Here is a 20269-nt window from a genome sequence, read left to right as displayed (position 1 = left end):
ACTTATAACTTTATCTAATAGAAACTTTGATGACAGATGTCTGTTGTTATTTTGTTCATTTTTTTAAAAAAAAATTTCTTTTCCTACTTAAAAGGGTGTTTATTAAAAATAAGTAAGCTAAACATTGAAATTAGACTCATAAAATAAGATGATAAAGAATGAAGTATGAATAATAAAATTTTCATTGTAGATAGTTGCAAGTATTTAATTTGATGAAAATCCTCAAAAAATTTGTAGCATATATCATCATTTATTGCGAAAATTTAAATATTGTGGAAAGATAATGATATTTATTATCATTCATTGTAGCATTTTTTGGTGAGTAGATATTACATTTAGAAAATAGGTTCTAAAATATTGTCATAGTAAATACTAAATAGATATTCAAATAACTATTTTTAATTTAAGTACATAATTTTATACTTCTAAAAAAATATATTTATACTGAGATAGTATGCACGTGCAGCCCACGCTAGTGTTACTTTAACGAGGTTGAGGGCCTTAATAAAACCTTTTAAAAATTTTTGGAGCAAATAGGGGGCGTAAGGCCTAGGCCTTGAGTTGATGCTGATTTTACACTATCATCCCCTGGCAAATAAAGTTCCTGCAGTGCATGCTAATGCTGGCCCATTTGGTTATATATAGCATATGCACATGGGTTTTACTTCCCAGTCTGTCCAGTAGTTCCTTGCAATTCCACATTTGAGATAACAAGCAAATAGAAAATGTTAACATATGTCAACTTGAAAACCCGGTTCCCAAGCCAATTGATGGCGAAACCGCTTGTAATTTGGAAGTCAGTCCCAATCCCAATAAGTTAATCCACCTTCCATAGTCACCCCCACCCCATAGTACTACTGACTCAGTCTCTTTCGTCCATATTGAACTTGATGAAAAAAGTCCATACTAAAATTATTTAGCAAAATATTTCTGTTTTTTTTATCTTGATTTTAACTAAATTAAGTTATAAGTAAAATTTGAAATTAACAATATTAAGTTCTATGTATGTTTTGACACTTAAATTTTTAAAAAAATTTAAGTAATACTTGACACTTCTATGTTTAATTTTACATAAATTTTGATTTTGTTAAAATTAAATTTTAAAAATAAAAATATTTTATTAAATAATTTTAAAACAGAAATATTTTATTATATAATTTGTAAATTAGGGGTAAATTCCATTTCCCCGTGGAATGTAGTGGGAGACAATCAGACAATAACAAAAGTCTAGTGTATCATAAAGGATTCGGTGGATTAATTGTGAAGATTCAAAAGTAGGATTAAAAAAGAGAAAAGGACAGACAGCTATTCTGTCATCGCTAGACAAGATTTCAGTTTTCACATGGGAACGGGTCACAGAAGCCAATGGCTATGTCCAGGATGGGCTCCACAACTTTGATGGGGGTGTTAACATTGTTGCAGTCCATTTTGACATTTCTTTGCGGTGAGAATCAAACACGCATGGGTGAGAATTGAACTTCTCGAGAATAGTGGGATTTTTAAAAAGTGGATTATAAAATTGAGGTTTAAAAAAAAAAATTGAATATTTAGTAAAAACAGTTAAAAAATATTTTTAAAAAGTTAAGCGTTTGTTTTAATATATATATATATATATATAAAAGAGAATTTTAAATTACTAAAAAGGATAAGATATATATATATATATAAAAGATAATTTTTTGTTTTAATTCTTTCTTTTAATGTAAGTTATGTACACAATATTTTATATATATAAAAGATAATTTTTTGTTTTAATTCTTTCTTTTAATGTAAGTTATGTACACAATATTTTTATAAAAATTTCACAATAAAAATTATATAACAAATTGTTAATGGTAGATAAAAAATATTATAATATCACTAATAGGTCCAAATGTGAACTAATAACAACTTAATGTGTAAAATTTATTATGAAATTGTTATGAAAATATTATGTCAATAATACTATTTTTTTTTTCAAAAATAGTCTTAATTTAAAAAGTTCAAAAATATAATAAAATGTGATAAGATTTGATATCTCAACTGTTTTGAAACTTTTATGATAATTTGTTGTGTCATAATATGGTTCTAATTTTCATTTTGTAAATTTTCTTGTATGGACAAGTATCCCACTCTATCTTATACTTTTTTTTTTTTACTTTTTTACTTTTTTTTTTCTCAACCACACGTTTCCTTTTACCCTGATCTTCTTCCACCTTTATATTCTCCCATCCTTATCTTCTTTCTCTGCTACTCATCTTCTTTCTGCTTCTCATTTTCCCTAATTTCATTAAAAATCAATTAAGGTGAGTTCTGTAGCAGAGCAGCACGGAGAAGACCTTTGTAGCAGCACAGTGGGCAATTTGGTAATTTAACACTGCCTCTAGCAGCAATATAGATGAAACGCGTATTAATATTAAAAGTGGGTTTCATAATATTATTCACACATTTAAAAATTATTTTGCTACTTTATTTTCAGCAATAATAAATTTTTATCAACTTTCAATAATAATAAGTGCTATCAAAATGGACCCAAAAGCTCCGAAGAGCTGCCCACAAACGGGCACGGTATGTGTGGTTCTCATAAAGCTCCTTTAAATAGCCACTCTGTTAACAATGTTTGTTAACAATGTTTGCATATGCACTCATCTAGTACTAGTAGTTTGAACTTTGAACTCTGAAGCAAAGATCATGACACACATTCGCTTCATTTCCACAAGTACCGTTCAGTCAGCAGCGAGTCCCAACGAGTTAACTCGAAGGATTGAGTTAACTCCATGGGATCTCCAGCTGCTCTTAGTTGATCATATCCAAAAGGGTATCCTTTTCTTCAAACCTACACCTTCACAAGAAAAAGAACTAAAGGGTAGTAGTGTGATTGATCACCTAAAAACCTCTCTGTCCCGTACATTAGATATATTCTACCCTCTTGCTGGTCGCCTTGTCATGGTTGAAAACGATGATGACAAAACCAGATCTTTCTTTGTTGACTGCAATAATCTTGGAGCCCAGTTTGTTCATGCAATGGTAGATGATCTCACTGTGGCAGATATCCTTGATCCCATATATGTTCCAGACATTGTCAACTCCTTCTTTCTGCTGAATAGCGTATTGAACTACGAAGGCATTTCCAAGCCATTGTTGGCTGTGCAAGTAACTGAGCTTGCTGATGGTATCTTCGTCGGTTGCACTGCAAACCACTGTGTAGTGGATGGCAGCTCATTCTGGCATTTCTTTAACACTTGGTCTGAAATATCTAGAGGTAATAATAGTCCCACATCACAATCTCCTCCAATTTTCCAACGCTGTTTCTTTGATGGTATTATCGATTTCCCCATTCATATACCTTTCCATCCAAATGAAATCTCTTGTGAGAAGTCCATTCCCCCACCTCTCAAACAAAAAGTTTTTCATTTTTCAAAGAAGAAAATTGCACAACTCAAAGCAAAAGCCAATGCTGAAATGGGCATCAGCAATATCTCGTCCCTTCAAGCAGTCCTTGGTCATCTTTGGCGATCTGTGGTTCGAAATAGGCGTTGCAGTGCTAATCAAGAGGTTCATTACCGCGTACTTGTGGGGATGAGGCAAAGAGTACAACCACCATTACCAGAAGAATACTTGGGAAATGCGGTTTTATTGGGGAAGGTAACAGCTACCGTAGACAATCTTCTTGAACACGGGCTAGGATGGGTGGCTTGGCAGATAAACAAGGAGATTGCTTCTCAAACAGCAGAAGAGGTGAAGAAGTTTATAGAGGATTGGGTAAAAGCCCCAAACATACAGACACTCAGTGGAATAGCAAGTAATGCATTGGTGACAGGAAGCTCGCCGCGGTTCAATGTGTATGGTAATGACTTTGGCTGGGGAAGACCTATTGCTGTGCGAAGTGGCGTTGGCAATAAGTTTGATGGAAAGTTAACCGTGTTTCCTGGGGTAGAAGAAGGAAGCATGGATTTTGAAGCTTGTCTTTCGCCTGAGATATTGGAGGCTATGGCAGACGATGCAGAGTTCATGGAGGCTTTAGCCTCATGATTAAATTTTGTCATGAACCTTCTTTGTCATCTTTGACATGGAAATTACAAGAGCTTCTAATAAATGTTGTTGGTGATATTCCACGTTCTAAAAAAGAGGTGATTTAATGGTAGTGTTGTCCTGTGTGAGAGTTAATGTACTGTTTGGTTAGCTGAAAAAAGTGGTGTTTTTTTTGTTTTCATTTTCAGTTTTTTTGTTTAGTTTAAGAATTTGTACTCAGTTTTCATTTTCAGTATTCTAATGGTCTATTTAGATTGAGAAAGAGTGATGAGGATTGAGAAAGAGTGATGAGGAGTAGAGTAAATTTAGTAAAAAATTAACTTATTTTTATCCAATATTACTCTACTTTCCCCCACTCCCCCCTCCATTCAAACGGTCCTTAAAAGTTGGATTTGAATATAAAAAATATAAACACATTTTTAGCATTTTTATTTTTAGAAAATGAATATAGTGGCAATTTCGTAAATATTGTGAAAACACAAAGGTCCTCATCTGATTGATGTGAGTGTGTATAAGTGAAAAACAGGCCCTTAAAGTTGGATTTGACTAAACACATTTTCAGCATTTTCATTTTCATAGAAAATGAATGTAGTGGTAATTTCATAAATATTGTGAAAATGTAAAAGGTCCCACCTGATTGATGTGAGTGTGAATAAGCGAAAAAAGTAACCTAAAAAAAAAAAGAAAACAATTCCAAACCATGTATGATGACATAGGGATTGAACCTCAGATCTTATATTCAATTATCAGAGACTTTACCAGTTGAGTTAACTGAAACTCATTGTATTCAAAATAACTTATCAAACACTTTTACATGTTAAAATGAGTTTTTTTATTTTTTATTTTTTATTTTTTTATATATTTAATTTTAGAATTTGAATATAAAAAGGAGAAAATGAAAACTGAATACATCACATTTTAGAACCAGGCAGAAAATTACTTGAATGTTATAAATAATTCAATAAGGTGATTTGAAAGTGTTGAATGTTATATGGGCCATATGGCTTAACATACGCACAATTTCACCTTAAATTTTACGTCTATTGGTATAACGTACAGCTTTTTGAAATTAAAGGAACGATTAGAATGTTTTTTTTTAAGCAAAGACGATCGGTAGAAACTTCTATTAAAATCAAACAGCAGTACACGTAAGGTTAGTTTTCAAATTAAAGAGGAGCAGCACCAACTAAGGGTTTATGCTAGATTTGTTTATTTTACTAAAACTGAAATTTTTTTGTTGAAAGTACCATAGATAGGGTAAATTTTAATTGAAATAGTACAGTATAACTCATGAATAGTACTAAAAAGTATAGTGTAATATATGAATAATAGAAAAAATAAGCTGAATAGTAGAATAAAGTGGCAAAAAATAAGCTAACCAAATAAACACTAACTGTGGTGTTGCAAACAAAACTAATCTGCCCAGAGTAGGAAAATCAGCAAAAAAAAAAAAAAAAAAAAAAAAAAAAAAAAAAAAAAAAAAAAAAAAAATGAAGTCCATTCCCCCACCTCTCAAACAAAAAGTTTTTCATTTTTCAAAGAAGAAAATTGCACAACTCAAAACAAAAGCTAATGCTGAAATGGGAACCAACAATATCTCGTCCCTTCAAGCAGTCCTTGGTCATCTTTGGCGATCTGTGGTTCGCAATAGGCGTTGTAGTGCTAATCAAGAGGTTCATTACCGCGTAGTTGTGGGAATGAGGCAAAGAATACAACCACCATTACCAGACGAATACTTAGGAAATGCGATTTTAATTGGGAAAGTAATAGCTACCGTAGACAATCTTCTTGAACACGGACTAGGATGGGTGGCTTGGCAGATAAATAAGAAGATTGCTTCTCAAAAAGCTGAAGAGGTGAAGAAGTTTATAGAGGATTGGGTAAAAGCCCCAAACATACCAACACTCACTGGAATTGCAAGTAATGCATTGATGACAGGAAGCTCGCCGCGATTTAATGTGTACGGTAATGACTTTGGCTGGGGAAGACCTATTGCTGTGCGAAGTGGCGTTGGCAATAAATTTGATGGAAAGTTAACCGTGTTTCCTGGGGTAGAAGAAGGAAGCATGGATTTTGAAGCTTGTCTTTCACCTGAGATATTGGAGGGTATGGCAGACGATGCAGAGTTCATGGAGGCTTTAGCCTCATAACTAAATTTTGTTATGGACCTTCTTTGTCATCTTTAACATGGAAATTACAAGAGCTTCTAATAAATGTTGTTGGTGATATTCTACTTTCTAAAATAGAGGTGATGGAAAACTTAATGGTAGTGTTGTCCTATGTGAAAGTTAATGACCTGTTGGGCGATATGAAAACAGGTCAACACACACTTTGACCCATCACGCTAAAGGAATTGATAATTTTGTTACTTAGATTGAGGACATCATGTATTAAATCTTTTGTATTTTAGGATGTTTTGTTTTCCTTTGCTTCTTTATAAAACTCTTGTATTTCTCATAAAAAAAAAAAAAAGATTTGAAAAAAGTAGTGTTTTTTATTTTCATTTTTAGTTTTCAATTGAACCTACCATAAAAAAAAACTTGGTTAGATTAAGAGTTTATACTCAATTTTCATTTTCAGTATCCTAAAAAGTTGAATTTGAATACAAAAAATGAAAACACATTTTTTAGCATTTTCACTTTCATAGAAAGAAAATGCAAAGGGCCCCACTTAATTGATATGACTGTGTGTAAGTGAAAAAAGTAAGTTAAAAAAAAATAAATGTCAAACCATGTATGATGAATTTTATAACCAAATTATTTGTTTAAAATAACTTACCAAACATCTTTTCATGTAAAAATGAATTTTTCTTTTTCTATATTTAATTAAAAAATTTAAATACAAAAAAAAAGAGAAAATGAAAGCTGAATACATCATTTTTTAGAACCAAGCAGGGAATTGCTTAGAATGTTATAAATAATTCAATAAGGTGATTCGAAAGTGTTGAATGTTATATGGCTTAGCATAGGCACAATTTCACCTTGAATTGTACGTCTATTGAAAGTGTTGAATGTTATATGGTTACAAAAAGTTGTATTTTGCACCTGGCCGACATCGGAATTCTAATCCCAATTAGACAGAGATTGCTATTTGAGAGTGCTAGAGAAATCAATTTTAACCTTATGCAACATGCAGGGATTCAAGCACCGCAGAGTTGGACGGTGCATGAACTTGCTTAATGGCATGTTTGGATGTTTAAAAAAAGAGGGGGAGTAGAGTAGAGGAAGGGAGAGTAATGCAATTACCTTGTTTGGAATTTTTTTAAAGAATGAGGGGGAGGGGTTTGGAGGAGTTTGGAGGGGTTTGGACTCCCTCTAGCCCCCAAATTTTAATTCCCCCAAATTGGAAAGATTTGGAGGGGGAGTAGAGTACATAAACTATTGACCAAGTAAATTATCTAATTTACCCTTATTATATTAATAACAAAATTACATAAGGGGAAGGGCTAATTACTCCCTTCTCCCTTACTAATTTTAAAAACATCCAAATAAGGTGGAGGTGAATCATTCTCCTCTACTCTCCTCTCCACTACTCCCCTCCCCTCTACTCTCCTCTACTCTCCTCCCTCTCTAAACTTCCAAACAAGCCATAAGTGTTAATTGATCGAGTTATTAGCATCTTTCCATAAGCCACCTATAAATGACGTCATTTTGGACATAGACATAGAAAAATGAAATGACGTTTTTGGTAAATTAACGGTAAATATGACTTTTTTTTTTTTGGCTGAAAGGGCAAATATGACATACTGTACCGAAAGAGGTACACTGATATTGTTATAGTATTCGAGAGGGAAAATTGTAAGTTTTGAAATACAATGGATCAATTTAGAATCGTCCCAAACTTATCAGGTATAAAGTATAAATATATCATTAACTCAAAAAATTGACATCATCACATTCCATTTTTTTTTTTTTTGTCAGTAAGATGTAACACCCCGACCCAATTTTATAATTAAATTATGTGTTTGAGTGGTTAAGTATTATTAATATGTTAAGCCACTTACTAAAATTAATATAAGAGTATTTAATAAACAATTTATTTTATAATGCCATTGAATAAGAATTGTAAAGATTATAAATAATTGAAATGCTTGTACAAAACTATATTAAGTGGTTTAAGTTATTAGATACATAGTTGGTATTTTAATTAGGCATATGATGCATGAGATTTTGTAGTGGAAATTCCACCCACATGCAACCAATTGAAATTCAACAAAGCCAAAGTTTCTTGCATGTTCACACTCTTAAACTCAAAGATCAAACACTTGGCTGGCCATGCACTCACCAAGCTCCATCTCAATTCTTCTTTGACTTTTCTCAAGCTCTAGGACATCCCATAAACTCTCTTGCTCTCATTTTCCATGGGTACACACACAAATCAGAAATTCCAGTTCACTTTTCTCTCTTTTTCTCTCAAGGAAAGAGCTAGGAAGCTCTCTTAAGTCCCTTTTGTCAAACCCATGGGTCCACACTTTGAAAGAAAGACGAGACTCCATCCTATTTCTTCTTCATACTCTCTCAAAGCAATTAGAATATATATGCACTTTTAATGTGATGGATATAACTTTATAAAAGTAAGGGTATATATATATGTGTGTGTGTGTGTGTGTGGGGATGTGTGTGGGTGTGTGTAATGTGATATTATTCTTTGTAGAAAAGTGTGAGTGTGAATGCAATAAAGTTGGAAAAGTGAGTGGTGAGATTTTTCCTAAGCTCCACACGTATTCCACCCAAAGTCCCCATCTCTTATCCCCTTTTTGCTGCCCCAAAAGTCTTCTCCTTTTCCTATTTTCTTGGCTACATCAGACCAGAAAGTCCAGCCCTCTTTCCCTACTCTTTTCCTTGTTCTTTGTTTCTTTCTTCTCCCCTTCTTACATGGCAGCCCTCCCTCTCTCACCAAAACAAAATATCCCTCTCTAAAGAAGAAATTAAAGGGTTAACACTAAAATTTCAGCCTCAAATGGTTGGGGGTTAAGTAATCAAAACTCTACTTCTTTAACCTCTATCCTCTGATTTTATAGGCTGAAATATGATTCTGTTTTAGTGATTTGAAGGTTTGATGATATTATGGTTTATTGAATGTTTAATAACATATTTTAGTATGTTTAGTATAGGTATAAAAATACCCAAATAAAATTAAAGCCTATTGCTATTTGTCGATGATTTTGTAAGAATATGTACTAAAGTTGTCTCTGTGACAGATTTGATGTTTACAACAAGAAAAATAGTTATTAAATCATATTCTGTGAATTAGGATGCTAAGAGTATTTTTTATGAATTCTAAGACACACATGGTTGTTATGGAAGTGGTCTCACAGAATTTGGATGAACATAAAAATAATGATTTAATTTTTAAGTTGCAAGAAATTCTGTCAGGACAGATTTGAGTATGCTGTCTTGTGTGATTTTTAGTAAATCAAGGGTTTATTCTTTGACTCCGAAATTTTTAAGGTTTATACTGAACATACAGGGGAGTAGTTATGTAAAATTTCATGACAATTGGATGTGTGTGGACAGCCCGTTTGTATTTTACAAATGGAGCATATTCTGCTGAAATGAGCAGTGAACAACATATGCTACACCTGACTTTGTGGATTTAATTCTCAAGTTAGGGTGAATTTTTTGAGGTATAATTTAATATGCTCATCCTTTGGTATGTTAGAATCATATATAAATTTTATGAATTGGTTTCTCTGTGATTTAGTACCTCATGTTGTCTGATGAATGTATTTTGTATTTGTGGGAACCTCTTTGAGGTGGGATAGGATTTCCTTGATTATAAGAGATAGGTTTTGAGATGAATGTGTAAGTTTATGATAAGGAGTAACGGATAGTGATAAGCTTTGATATTTGGTTTAGGTGTTACCAATCGTTAGGTCTAAGCTCCTTCGACTTTAGGCTCTTAGTTTCTCTGCCTTCATGTAAGGGATAAGTTATATGAACATTTGGTAAGTCATAATGTTATTTTAAAGTATATGATGCATTAAAAAGTTTTGATGAGAGATATGGCATATAATCATTATTCTGACAAAGATATGTTCGTGAGTTTTCGAAACCTTATGAATATGATTTAAGCATATTGATGCTATTACTAATTCCACGAACATGATGTTTAAAGAAAAGAATGGAAATGCTATTATTATGAAATATTATGCAAAATAAGAAATTTCAGTATGATGTAAAGTATGAAATGTTTTCGGGTTATATCCTTTGATGATTTGAACTCTGCTAGTAGGGGTTAATTACTAGCTTTCTATGGAAAACATTATCTGATTAGCCATTATAAGTGGGACTGGCTCTGCTGTACCTGCCCCTTGTTGGTTACGGCCAACTTGTGGGGGAAGCCAACCTACCCCCATGGTTGGAAGATATGTATTATGATGTGATCCCGAGAATACCTGGCATTGTGGGGAGTGCTGGATGCCTAACACCGTGGTGCTAGAAGCCTCCCAAATAAGTACAGACTTATCAGATATGGACTAACCAATATATTATGTATGAACAACTATATTATGTTATTAATCATGAGAGAATAATTTTGTTAAATGCAATGTGAAAAGTTAAAAGCTCTCATGAAAAGAAGAAGTTTTTGATGAAAAGAAAGTTGTTCATTAAAGATAAAAGTTTTTTAAGTTCTTTTGTGCTTTAAAGATAAAGAATCTGATGAAAAGGATTTAGTGTTTTATAAAGATAAAGTTTTTGATGAAAGCACAAGTTTACGTTAAAAAAGTTATTAGATATCTGTTCTTTATGAAACATTAAGTTTTATGACCATGAAAGTTAAAATGATTATTTTGTAATGAGAACATATATATATATATATATATATATATTGATTTTAAACAATCAATATTATATTTTGTATTTGTGGGAACCTCTTTGAGGTGGGATAGGATTTCCTTGATTATAAGAGATAGGTTTTGAGATGAATGTGTAAGTTTATGATAAGGAGTAACGGATAGTGATAAGCTTTGATATTTGGTTTAGGTGTTACCAATCGTTAGGTCTAAGCTCCTTCGACTTTAGGCTCTCAGTTTCTCTGCCTTCATGTAAGGGATAACTTATATGAACATTTGGTAAGTCATAATGTTATTTTAAAGTATATGATGCATTAAAAAGTTTTGATTAGAGATATGGCATATAATCATTATTCTGACAAAGATATGTTCGTGAGTTTTCAAAACCTTATGTATATGATTTAAGCATATTGATGCTATTACTAATTCCACGAACATGATGTTTAAAGAAAAGAATGGAAATGCTATTATTATGAAATATTATGCAAAATAAGAAATTTCAGTATGATGTAAAGTATGAAATGTTTTCGGGTTATGTCATTTGATGATTTGAACTCTATTAGTAGGGGTTAATTACTAGCTTTCTATGGAAAACATTATCTGATTAGCCATTATAAGTGGGATTGGCTCTGCTGTACCTGCCCCTTGTTGGTTACGGCCAACTTGTGGGGGAAGCCAACCTACCCCCATGGTTGGAAGATATGTATTATGATGTGATCCCGGGAATACCTAGCATTGTGGGGAATGCTGGATGCCTAACACCATGGTGCTAGAAGCCTCCCAAATAAGTACAAACTTATCAGATATGGACTAACCAATATATTATGTATGAACAACTATATTATGTTATTAATCATGAGAGAATAATTTTGTTAAATGCAATGTGAAAAGTTAAAAGCTCTCATGAAAAGAAGAAGTTTCTGATGAAAAGAAAGTTGTTCATTAAAGATAAAAGTTTTTGAAGTTCTGTTGTGCTTTAAAGATAAAGAATCTGATAAAAAGGATTTAATGTTTTATAAAGATAAAGTTTTTGATGAAAGTACAAGTTTACGTTAAAAAGGTTATTAGATATCTGTTCTTTATGAAACATTAAGTTTTATGACCATGAAAGTTAAAATGATTATTTTGAACATGAGAACATATATATATATATATATATTGATTTTAAACAATCAATATTATATTTGGTAACTTTGTAAGAAATGAAAGAAATTAAATCCGAAAGGTTTTGATAATATTATTCTGATAAGAAAGAGGGAGAACAATTATTTTCCTATGAAGAACGTATAAGTTATTATTATGAATAGTATAAATATTGTGCATAAAAAAAAAATGTTCTCTTATCTGAATATTCATTGAATGAAATGATTTGATTTACATACATCCTTATTAAATTCTCATATATCTTACCTTTACTAAGCTGTGTAGCTCACCTCTTCCACTCTTTCAGTTAGCAGGTTTTGTTTTGGAGCAAAGGGAGCCTTAGTCGAGTTTTAGAAGGAGCTGGTTTTAGTGTTATATATATATATAGATCCTAAATTAGCAATTGAATGTTTAGTTTGGTAGTATGGTGTATTTTAGGATTTAATGAAAGTTGTGTACTTTTACAGTATTAAGAGATGTATTATGTGAAAGTGTGAAAATTGAATAACTGGCGGATTATATTATTCTTTGAGTACAGTGTAGATGCTCTGAATGTCAAGTGAAAGGTTATATCATTTAAGTAAAGAAACAAGAATGAAAAAAAGAGGGAAGCTTTTGATAAAATTTTGAAAAAGTTAAGTGGGTTCTTGTTAATATCAGGTTTAGGCTTAATATTAGCATGTCAGTCATGGTCACAAATCCAGGTATCGGGTTTGGGGCATGACATAAGGGGGGTTTGAATCTTGAAAATCTTTGTTGAAAACACCAAGAGATGGTAGTTAAGTTACATGGCTTTGACAATGTTGCATTACATATAAAAAATAAAGCATAGTTTATTTGACACACTATCACACATATAATACACACACTTACCAAAAACAAAGAACAATGTAATTTGAACTCATGATTTTAAATGTGCATTATTACCTATCAGTAACTGTAAGTTCGATTATCAAGAGGCAGTATTATTGAAAGTTAGGATTTCCCAAAAAAGTAAACCAATACTAAATAGATTTGTTGAGGGTCCATTTTCTCTGTGAACACATGGCAACACAACACTCGCTCATCAATGCCACTAAAGTCTTGTTATCTAAATATATTAAGGGTCCGTTTGGTTGGAAAGATTTTATAGATGACGGAAAATTTAGGAGAGAATAGTTGGTAGAAAATATTTTTGGTAGGTGTTTAGTTGGAGGGAGGAGAGGAGAAAAAAATTAGTGGAGCCTAGGAGTTTTCTTCTTGGCCCCACCAAAATGTTTTCTCCCCAAAATGGGGAGAAAATTGAGAGGAAAACTCTCACTTGTATGAAGCAGACAAAAATACCCATGTGTAAGGGCACAAGGGTTTGTTGTTTCTTTGCCAGTTTTGGCTTTTTTTTGTGGTTATTAAAAAAAAAAAAGAATCTTGTCTATTAGTTTTACATCTTTTTCTTTCCCCTTCTTCTTTGTTTTTGTTTTTGCTATTTTTTTTTTTGTTTTTTTTTGCCTTTTCCAGTACTTCTCATTATTTTATTATTATTATTTTTTGGGGTGCTCATCTTCTTTTGGCTTTTGCTCCTTTAAAAAAAAAAATTGAAGTGTCCATACACAATTTTCTTATTAAAAAATGTTACTTTTTGTTTTATTTAATGAGGATATAATTGTAAATTTATACCAATTTCATTTTCTATCTTTTCATTTTTTTTCTCTCAACCAAAAAAAAGTTTTCCATCATTCTAACCAAACACACATAAGAAAAAATTAAATTTTTTCTATCTTCCTACAATTTTTTATTATTTTATTTTTTCACCCCTCTAACCAAGCATACTTATGTTTAGTTGAAACATACCAACTGCCAATATTTTGAAGTCAGAAATCCATCTAAGTGGCCTTCAAAGTTCAAAAGTCCAAGTATTTTCCACCTCTCCGATTGGGCCTTGTGCTTGTAAACTTTTACTTCACGAAAATGGGCTCTCAAGTTTTTGATTTCTACTTCCCGAATTAGGCTTCATACCCATGTTGACAACAAAAATTGGGCTTTGAAGCCCATGTTATCTTAGTGCAAGATTGGGCTTTTCTGCATCAGCCCTTATTTATAGGAAATGGGTCAATAAAATGGATTTATTCCAAACCCAGTACAAGTCTAATACAAGGAAAATCACATAAACTCGCAAGTTTTGCAACTCTACATGCCTCACTCCTCACTCCAAAAATGAAAATAAGAAAGAAAGACTTAGTCCATTTTCTAACTTAGTTCCATTTTTGTTCTAGCTCAAGAAAATTGTTTTCGCTCCTCACTCTTCTCTCTCTTCTCCAAATTTTCTCAATTTTTTTGGCCCTATCAAACTGTAAAGGAAAAAGAACGTGTTTGTTACATGTTAGTAGTGAGAAGAAATATCTACATACTCTATACTAAAAAATTTAGAATCATGACTTTACCACATTTTTGATATGATAAATATAAGTGTTAGAAAAAAAAAATAGTGTACCCACACGAAAGTGAAAAATTCACAATTTGCAAACATCAAAATTCCAAAAAAAGAAAAAAATTTGTGATCTTAGAAAAATTCTAATATTTGCAAATTACCTCTTTTTTGTAGCAATGTGCTCTCTGTTGTGGGTCCAGCCCACGTAACAACTGACAAGCCCAAATGATGACCTTCCCATCCAAGATTAAGGGTTCCTATTTGCAATAGGAATACAAGAAGTCAAAGTATATATAAAAAGCAGAGTGAAGGGTTTTTCTTATTAATTAGAGAGAAAGAAACATGTTTAGAATCTTTAGATAGGCAGCCGCGAAATGACAAAAGAGTGCAAGCCGCCAGTGTGAGAGAGAGAGAGAAAGAAAAAGACCACTCATGTAACCGCGTGAGAAAAATATTGTGCATGTGAGAGAAAAAGATCAGGGTACTTTTTTTTTTTTTTTTTTAATTTTTTAATTATCTATGAGACATATACTAAAGGATGATTAATTAATTTGAGTAAAAAAAAAAAAAAAAAAAGGGAAAAAGAATGTGTTTGTTACATGATAGTAATGAGGAAAAGAAATATCCATATACTTTATACCAGAAAATTTAAGATCACAACTTTACCATATTTCTGATGTGAATGTGAGTATTGGAGAAAAAAGTGTATCGAAAGTAAAAAAATCACAATTTGCAACATCAAAATTGTGGAAAAAAAATTGTGATCTTAGAAAAATTCTAGTATTCATAAATTACCTCTTTTTGTAACAATGTCCTCTCTGTTGTGGGTCTAGCCCACGTAACAACTGACAAGCCCTAATGATGACCTTGCCATCCAAGATTAAGGATTCCTCTTTAGTCAGTTTACAATAGGAACAGGAATAGAAGTAGTCAAAGCATATATAAAAAGTAGAGTGAAGGGTTTTTATTTTTATTTTTATTAATTAGAGCCTTAGAGAGAAAGAAACATGTTTAGAGAGGCAGCTGCGAAATGAGAAAAGAGTGCAAGCCGCTAGTGAGACAGAGAAAAAGAAAAAGAAAAAGATAAGTGCATGAGAAAAATATAGTGCATGTGAGAGAAAAAAGATAAGGATTTTTTTTTACATAGCTATGAGACATATACTAAGGGATGATTAATTAGTTTGAGTTTTTCTTTATGATAAGGTTTTGGCTACTACAAGTCTACAACTATAGGTAGTTATTGTATTTTAGAGTGTGAATGAAGATTTCAAGTGAGTTTATATTATCCCTAGAGAGATTGTGCTATAATTGTAGCCCTTATATTTTCTTTGACATGGTGAAATCATTGCAACTTTGTGAACGTAAGCACATTACCGAATCACGTAAATTTTGTAAAAACTAATATACAAAATGTTATGGAGCATAAATGTATAGGTGGAAATTTGTGTTAATGGGTTGTATTTGTGTTATGTCAAAGTAAGTTATTCAAAAAAAATGGCTCAACCCTAACTCAATCCATTTAATAATTGTGTCACACTTTTTGATAATTTCTTTATCTTTTTAATTATATTTAGTATTCGAATTTATTTTAGAAAAAAGTGACACTTATTTATATAAAAATGTAGTTTAAATTCTTTGCTGCTATCGCCTCAAAAATGGCTCGGACGGAGTTGAAATATATGTCATGTAGAGTATCTCCCGTTGTAATATAGTAAATAATAATCAAGATTTCCAATTTCTAAAAGAGATAGGTTTTACTTTTTATTTTACTTAACAGTATCACAACTATTTTACAATATTTTTACAAATTATTGATATGAAATTTTTTTATTAGTTCTAATATAGACCCACCATTAACATGACATTTTTATTTATTAATAATTATTTGAAAAATGATAAAGCTACATTAGCAATTTGTAAAAACAATGTAAAATAGTTTGTATTTGTAACATTTATTATGTAAATCTGTCAGGCTCGATAGATTGAAAATTAGACTCGATCAATCGAAGCTTATGCAGATTATTTATCTGCAGAATTTTCCAACTCAGCCCAAGCCCGTATGACATGTAAGGTTTTATGTTTTGCCTTAAGTATAAAAGGAAAAACCCTAGCCACGTTTTAGAGTTGTTGTTTATGCTGTATGTGTGAATCTCTTTTGAGATCTAGAAGTGTTTGCCTTCATACATACTTAGGGTTTCCAATCTCAAGATTGATGTTAAGAGCTTGGTGATCGTTTCAATTGCTGCATAAAGAGCTTAAAGAAAACACAAGTGGGAGTACTTGTGGATACTGTGAATCCATGAAAGAAGTAGTCTGTGGACTCGAAACTATCACGTGGTCGTGGTAGTAAGTTTCCTACTTGAGATAGGAATATGATGTTAGTGGTCTAAGTCACTATTGTGTAAAGTTCAATTCTTTCATAGTGGATCTATTTTACCTTAAGGATAGCTAAGTTAAATCCTCCTCAAGTTTTTTACCGGTTTGGTTTTCCTGGGTTATTATATCATTGTGTTATTTATTTTCCGCACTGTTTCAAGGATATGATTTATCTGTGTTAACCTAGATCTGAGTAATTTACCTAAGTTAATCACTTGGCTAAATAACTAGGTTAATCTGTTTATGTTTAAAGGGTTCAAAAACATACAAGTGGTATCAGAGCAGGTTAGCTCTAGTATTCTCTTGTGATCCCACCTCACTTTGATGGAAACAACTATGCCTACTGGAAAGTAAGGATGAAAGCATTCCTGAAATCTATTGATGAAAGAGTCTGGAACTCCGTTGAATACGGATGGGAGAAGCCCACTACTCCAGTTAGTGAGTGGCAAACTTCTTAGAAAGAAGCAGCTGCTTTTAATAGCAAAGCCATGAATGTTATTTTTAATACTGTTTCTATGGAGGAATTCAAGAGAATTTCTAATGTTGAGGTTGTTTATACTGCATGGAATATTCTCCAAACTGTGCATGAAGGCATAAAAGCAGTTAAGATTAACAAATGGCAGTAGTTAACTATTAGATTTGAAAGCATTAGAATGTCTGATGATGAATGTTTTGATGAATTCTATGCTAAATTGAATGATATTGTTGACTCTGCTTATAATTTGGTTGAAATCTATGATCAGCCTAAAATTGTTAGAAAGATACTTAGATCTTTGATTGAGGATTTTAGACCTAAAGTGACTACCATAACCAAAAGCAAGGATGTGGACTTCATTCCTATTGATGAACTTGTAGGATCTCTCCAGTCCTATGAGTTAGACCTACCCAAGACAAAAAATTCAAATCAATGGCTCTTAAGTCTGTTGATGATGTTGATGTGAATGGATTTGATGATGAATTATCTATTACAAAGATTGCTTACCTTGCTAAGAACTTTAGAAATTTTCTTAGGAACAATAACAGAAGGGCAAGAGGTAAAAACAATGTTGAACCTAGAAATTTTAGGAGGAATGAACCCACTAAGGTGAACAATAATGAAAAACCTAAAGAAAAAGTAGGTCAAACCTCTAATAATTCTATGGGTCGACAATGTTTTGGTTGTCAAATGTATGGTCATGTGAAATCAGAATGTCCTACATTCTTGTGATCAAAGGGTAAAGCTATGGTTGTAACCCTTAGTGATGATGAAGTTTCTGATAATAAGTTTGGTAGTGATAAGGATGGAAACTTCATTACTTTCACAGCTACTGCTATAGTTAATGAAAGTGTTGTTGTTGGTGAGAACCCTTTCGATGGGGAACTCTCTGAGAATGCTGATTTGCAAGAAGCTTACAATAAGCTTTGTAAGGTTGCTGCAAAGGATACCATAAATGTTGACTTAGACTTACAAAAAATTGCTTCTCTTGAACTTGATAAAGAATAATTTGCTCTTGAAATTGTTTGATGCTAATGAATTGCTTGATAAGGTGAAGACTGAGAACATGTCATTGCTTGATAAAGTTAAAAATTTGAAACTTGAATTATTTGTTGCTAAAGAACAAACAAATAGGTCTGCTAGTTCCAAACTTGAACACATGTTCAGTATTCAGAAGTCTCTCTTAGACAAAACTGGTCTAGGTTTAAAAGATAACATCTCTGTGACTAAAAATCATTCCACAAACTTTATTTCTTCTTCTGAGCCTCCTGTGAGTGAGATTGTCGAACCAACAGAAGTTACACCTCCTAGGAAGATTAAAGTTGATCTTCAAAAGTCTAAACCTAAGACTCCTAACCCTCCTGAGGACAAGTTGCATGATAGACTTGTGTGGGTTTGTCATTTTTGTGGAAAGTTTGGACTCATTCGTCCAAACTATTTCAAGTTGCAAGCTGTCAAGCGAGCAAATAAACCAAAAGTACCTGTACCTCACGAGCAAATAAACCAAAAGTACATGTACCTCAAGCACAAGATCCTATGGTACTTATTGGTGAGTTGGTAAAGGCTTTAAACCTTTATTACAATCCTGGAGTTGCTCAGCATTCTAATATGAATAATAACTCCAATGCAAGAGTTGCATCTAAAAAGTTTTGGATGCAAAAGGCTCAATCTAATTGAGTTTTTCTGACATGGTCCTTGTGCTTTAACTTTTTATTCTTTGTGACCATTCCTCTTTGTTGTTTTTGTTTTCTTTGTTTTTCTAGGATTTGCATTGCATAACATTCATGCATTTCATACTAAGTTGTTATTGTTTTTCTTTTCAAAAAAAAAATAATAATAATAATAAAAAAGGAGGAAAAGTGAAGAAAAATGTGTTTTGCATTAATTTTTCTTGGATTTGAAATCAAGGTTGGCCATATTATCTTTACATAACATGTTTATGTACCTTGTTTAGCTTAGATGAGCTTATATTATTGCACTTTACTAGTTTGAGCTTTGTAGTGCATGTTGTGTGGGAGTTGTTTATAGTTTTTGATCACATGATCTTGATTTTGAAGTCACCTGCCTTTGATTGTTGGACTTGAACTTAATGAGAAAGGCATAAATAACCATCTTACCACTGTTTACTAGCCAATTATGAATAACTTAGTGCATATCATAAGATTTTGTGCTCGAGAAAGTGTAGCACATGCACGAAAAGAACATAAGGTGTAGCCTCGGATTAAATGCTAAAATTGGTGTGTACATTTTTTTTTTTTTTTTTTATGTGAACTACGACAATTGTATTAAGAAGAAGAAAATAGTACATCAGAGGACACTAAATGCTCCACAAAAGGAGGACAAGTGCCTAACCACATGACAGACTCAGGTAAGGACTTAGCATGCTGGGCTAACCCATGTGCTACTTTATTACCACACCTAGGCACAACAGAAAAAGAGCAATTTCTAAACCGAGTAGCTAACATTAAGGACCCAGAAATCAGATTGCAGATGCTAGCAGGAGAAAGGATTGATCCAGTGAGAGAGTTATGAACCACCATTGAGTCGCCTTCAAAAATGGCTGAACGGAAACCTTGATCCCAAGCAAACCGCATTCCTTCCTCCATTGCCTTGGCTTCAATCTCCAGAGAACCCAAGGGAGCACGGATCTTCATACTCAGTGCAGCACGCACCAACCCGAGATGGTCCCTGATAACGACACCAACACCCGCAGCTTGTTGTCGCTCAAAGACTGCACCATCAACATTGACTTTGAGCCACGGAAGCTGAGGAAGAACCCAACCACCATCTACCTCTGGAGTCTTGATCTTGATACGATGGTTTGCCACTTGAAATTCCTCCAAATAGTCCAACGTCCAGCCAACAATACCAGAAGCTGATTTGCGAGGCCCCCTTATCCGAATCTCATTTCTATTGGACCAAATGCCCCAAGCCACAGAGAAGAAGCGAGCCAACTCCTGAATAGACCACTGTTTCACGTTCCGAGCATACCAAACCAGATCGATGAACTCCCTCACTTCTCCCACGTCTGGACCGAGATCAATATTCGCAGTTGTCCACACCT

At 32.8% G+C, this 20269-nt stretch overlaps 2 protein-coding genes across 2 annotated transcripts; both read left to right on the top strand.

The window, feature by feature from the left end:
• The first annotated feature begins 2206 nt into the window (after positions 1 to 2206).
• Positions 2207 to 4348, top strand: LOC112025523 (uncharacterized acetyltransferase At3g50280). The gene has a single exon (XM_024058200.2). It carries the CDS (start codon positions 2671 to 2673, stop codon positions 4009 to 4011), a length of 1341 nt encoding a protein of 446 aa, XP_023913968.1. The 5' UTR covers positions 2207 to 2670; the 3' UTR covers positions 4012 to 4348.
• A 1153-nt stretch (positions 4349 to 5501) lies between these two features.
• On the top strand, positions 5502 to 6460 carry LOC112025572 (protein ENHANCED PSEUDOMONAS SUSCEPTIBILITY 1-like). The gene has a single exon (XM_065782219.1). It carries the CDS (start codon positions 5502 to 5504, stop codon positions 6159 to 6161), a length of 660 nt encoding a protein of 219 aa, XP_065638291.1. The 3' UTR covers positions 6162 to 6460.
• The last annotated feature ends 13809 nt before the right edge of the window (positions 6461 to 20269 follow it).

Source organism: Quercus suber, unplaced genomic scaffold (assembly GCF_002906115.3).
Source record: "Quercus suber isolate HL8 unplaced genomic scaffold, Cork oak 2.0 scaffold_294, whole genome shotgun sequence".
Taxonomy (NCBI): domain Eukaryota; kingdom Viridiplantae; phylum Streptophyta; class Magnoliopsida; order Fagales; family Fagaceae; genus Quercus; species Quercus suber.
Note: the sequence above shows the minus strand (reverse complement) of the source record. Positions and strands in the feature narration are given on the sequence as shown.

What these genes read in the sequence shown, in the direction of transcription:
- LOC112025572 (XM_065782219.1), top strand. Translation starts at nt 5,502, where the DNA reads ATGAAGTCCATTCCCCCACCTCTCAAACAAAAAGTTTTTCATTTTTCA.
- LOC112025523 (XM_024058200.2), top strand. Translation starts at nt 2,671, where the DNA reads ATGACACACATTCGCTTCATTTCCACAAGTACCGTTCAGTCAGCAGCG.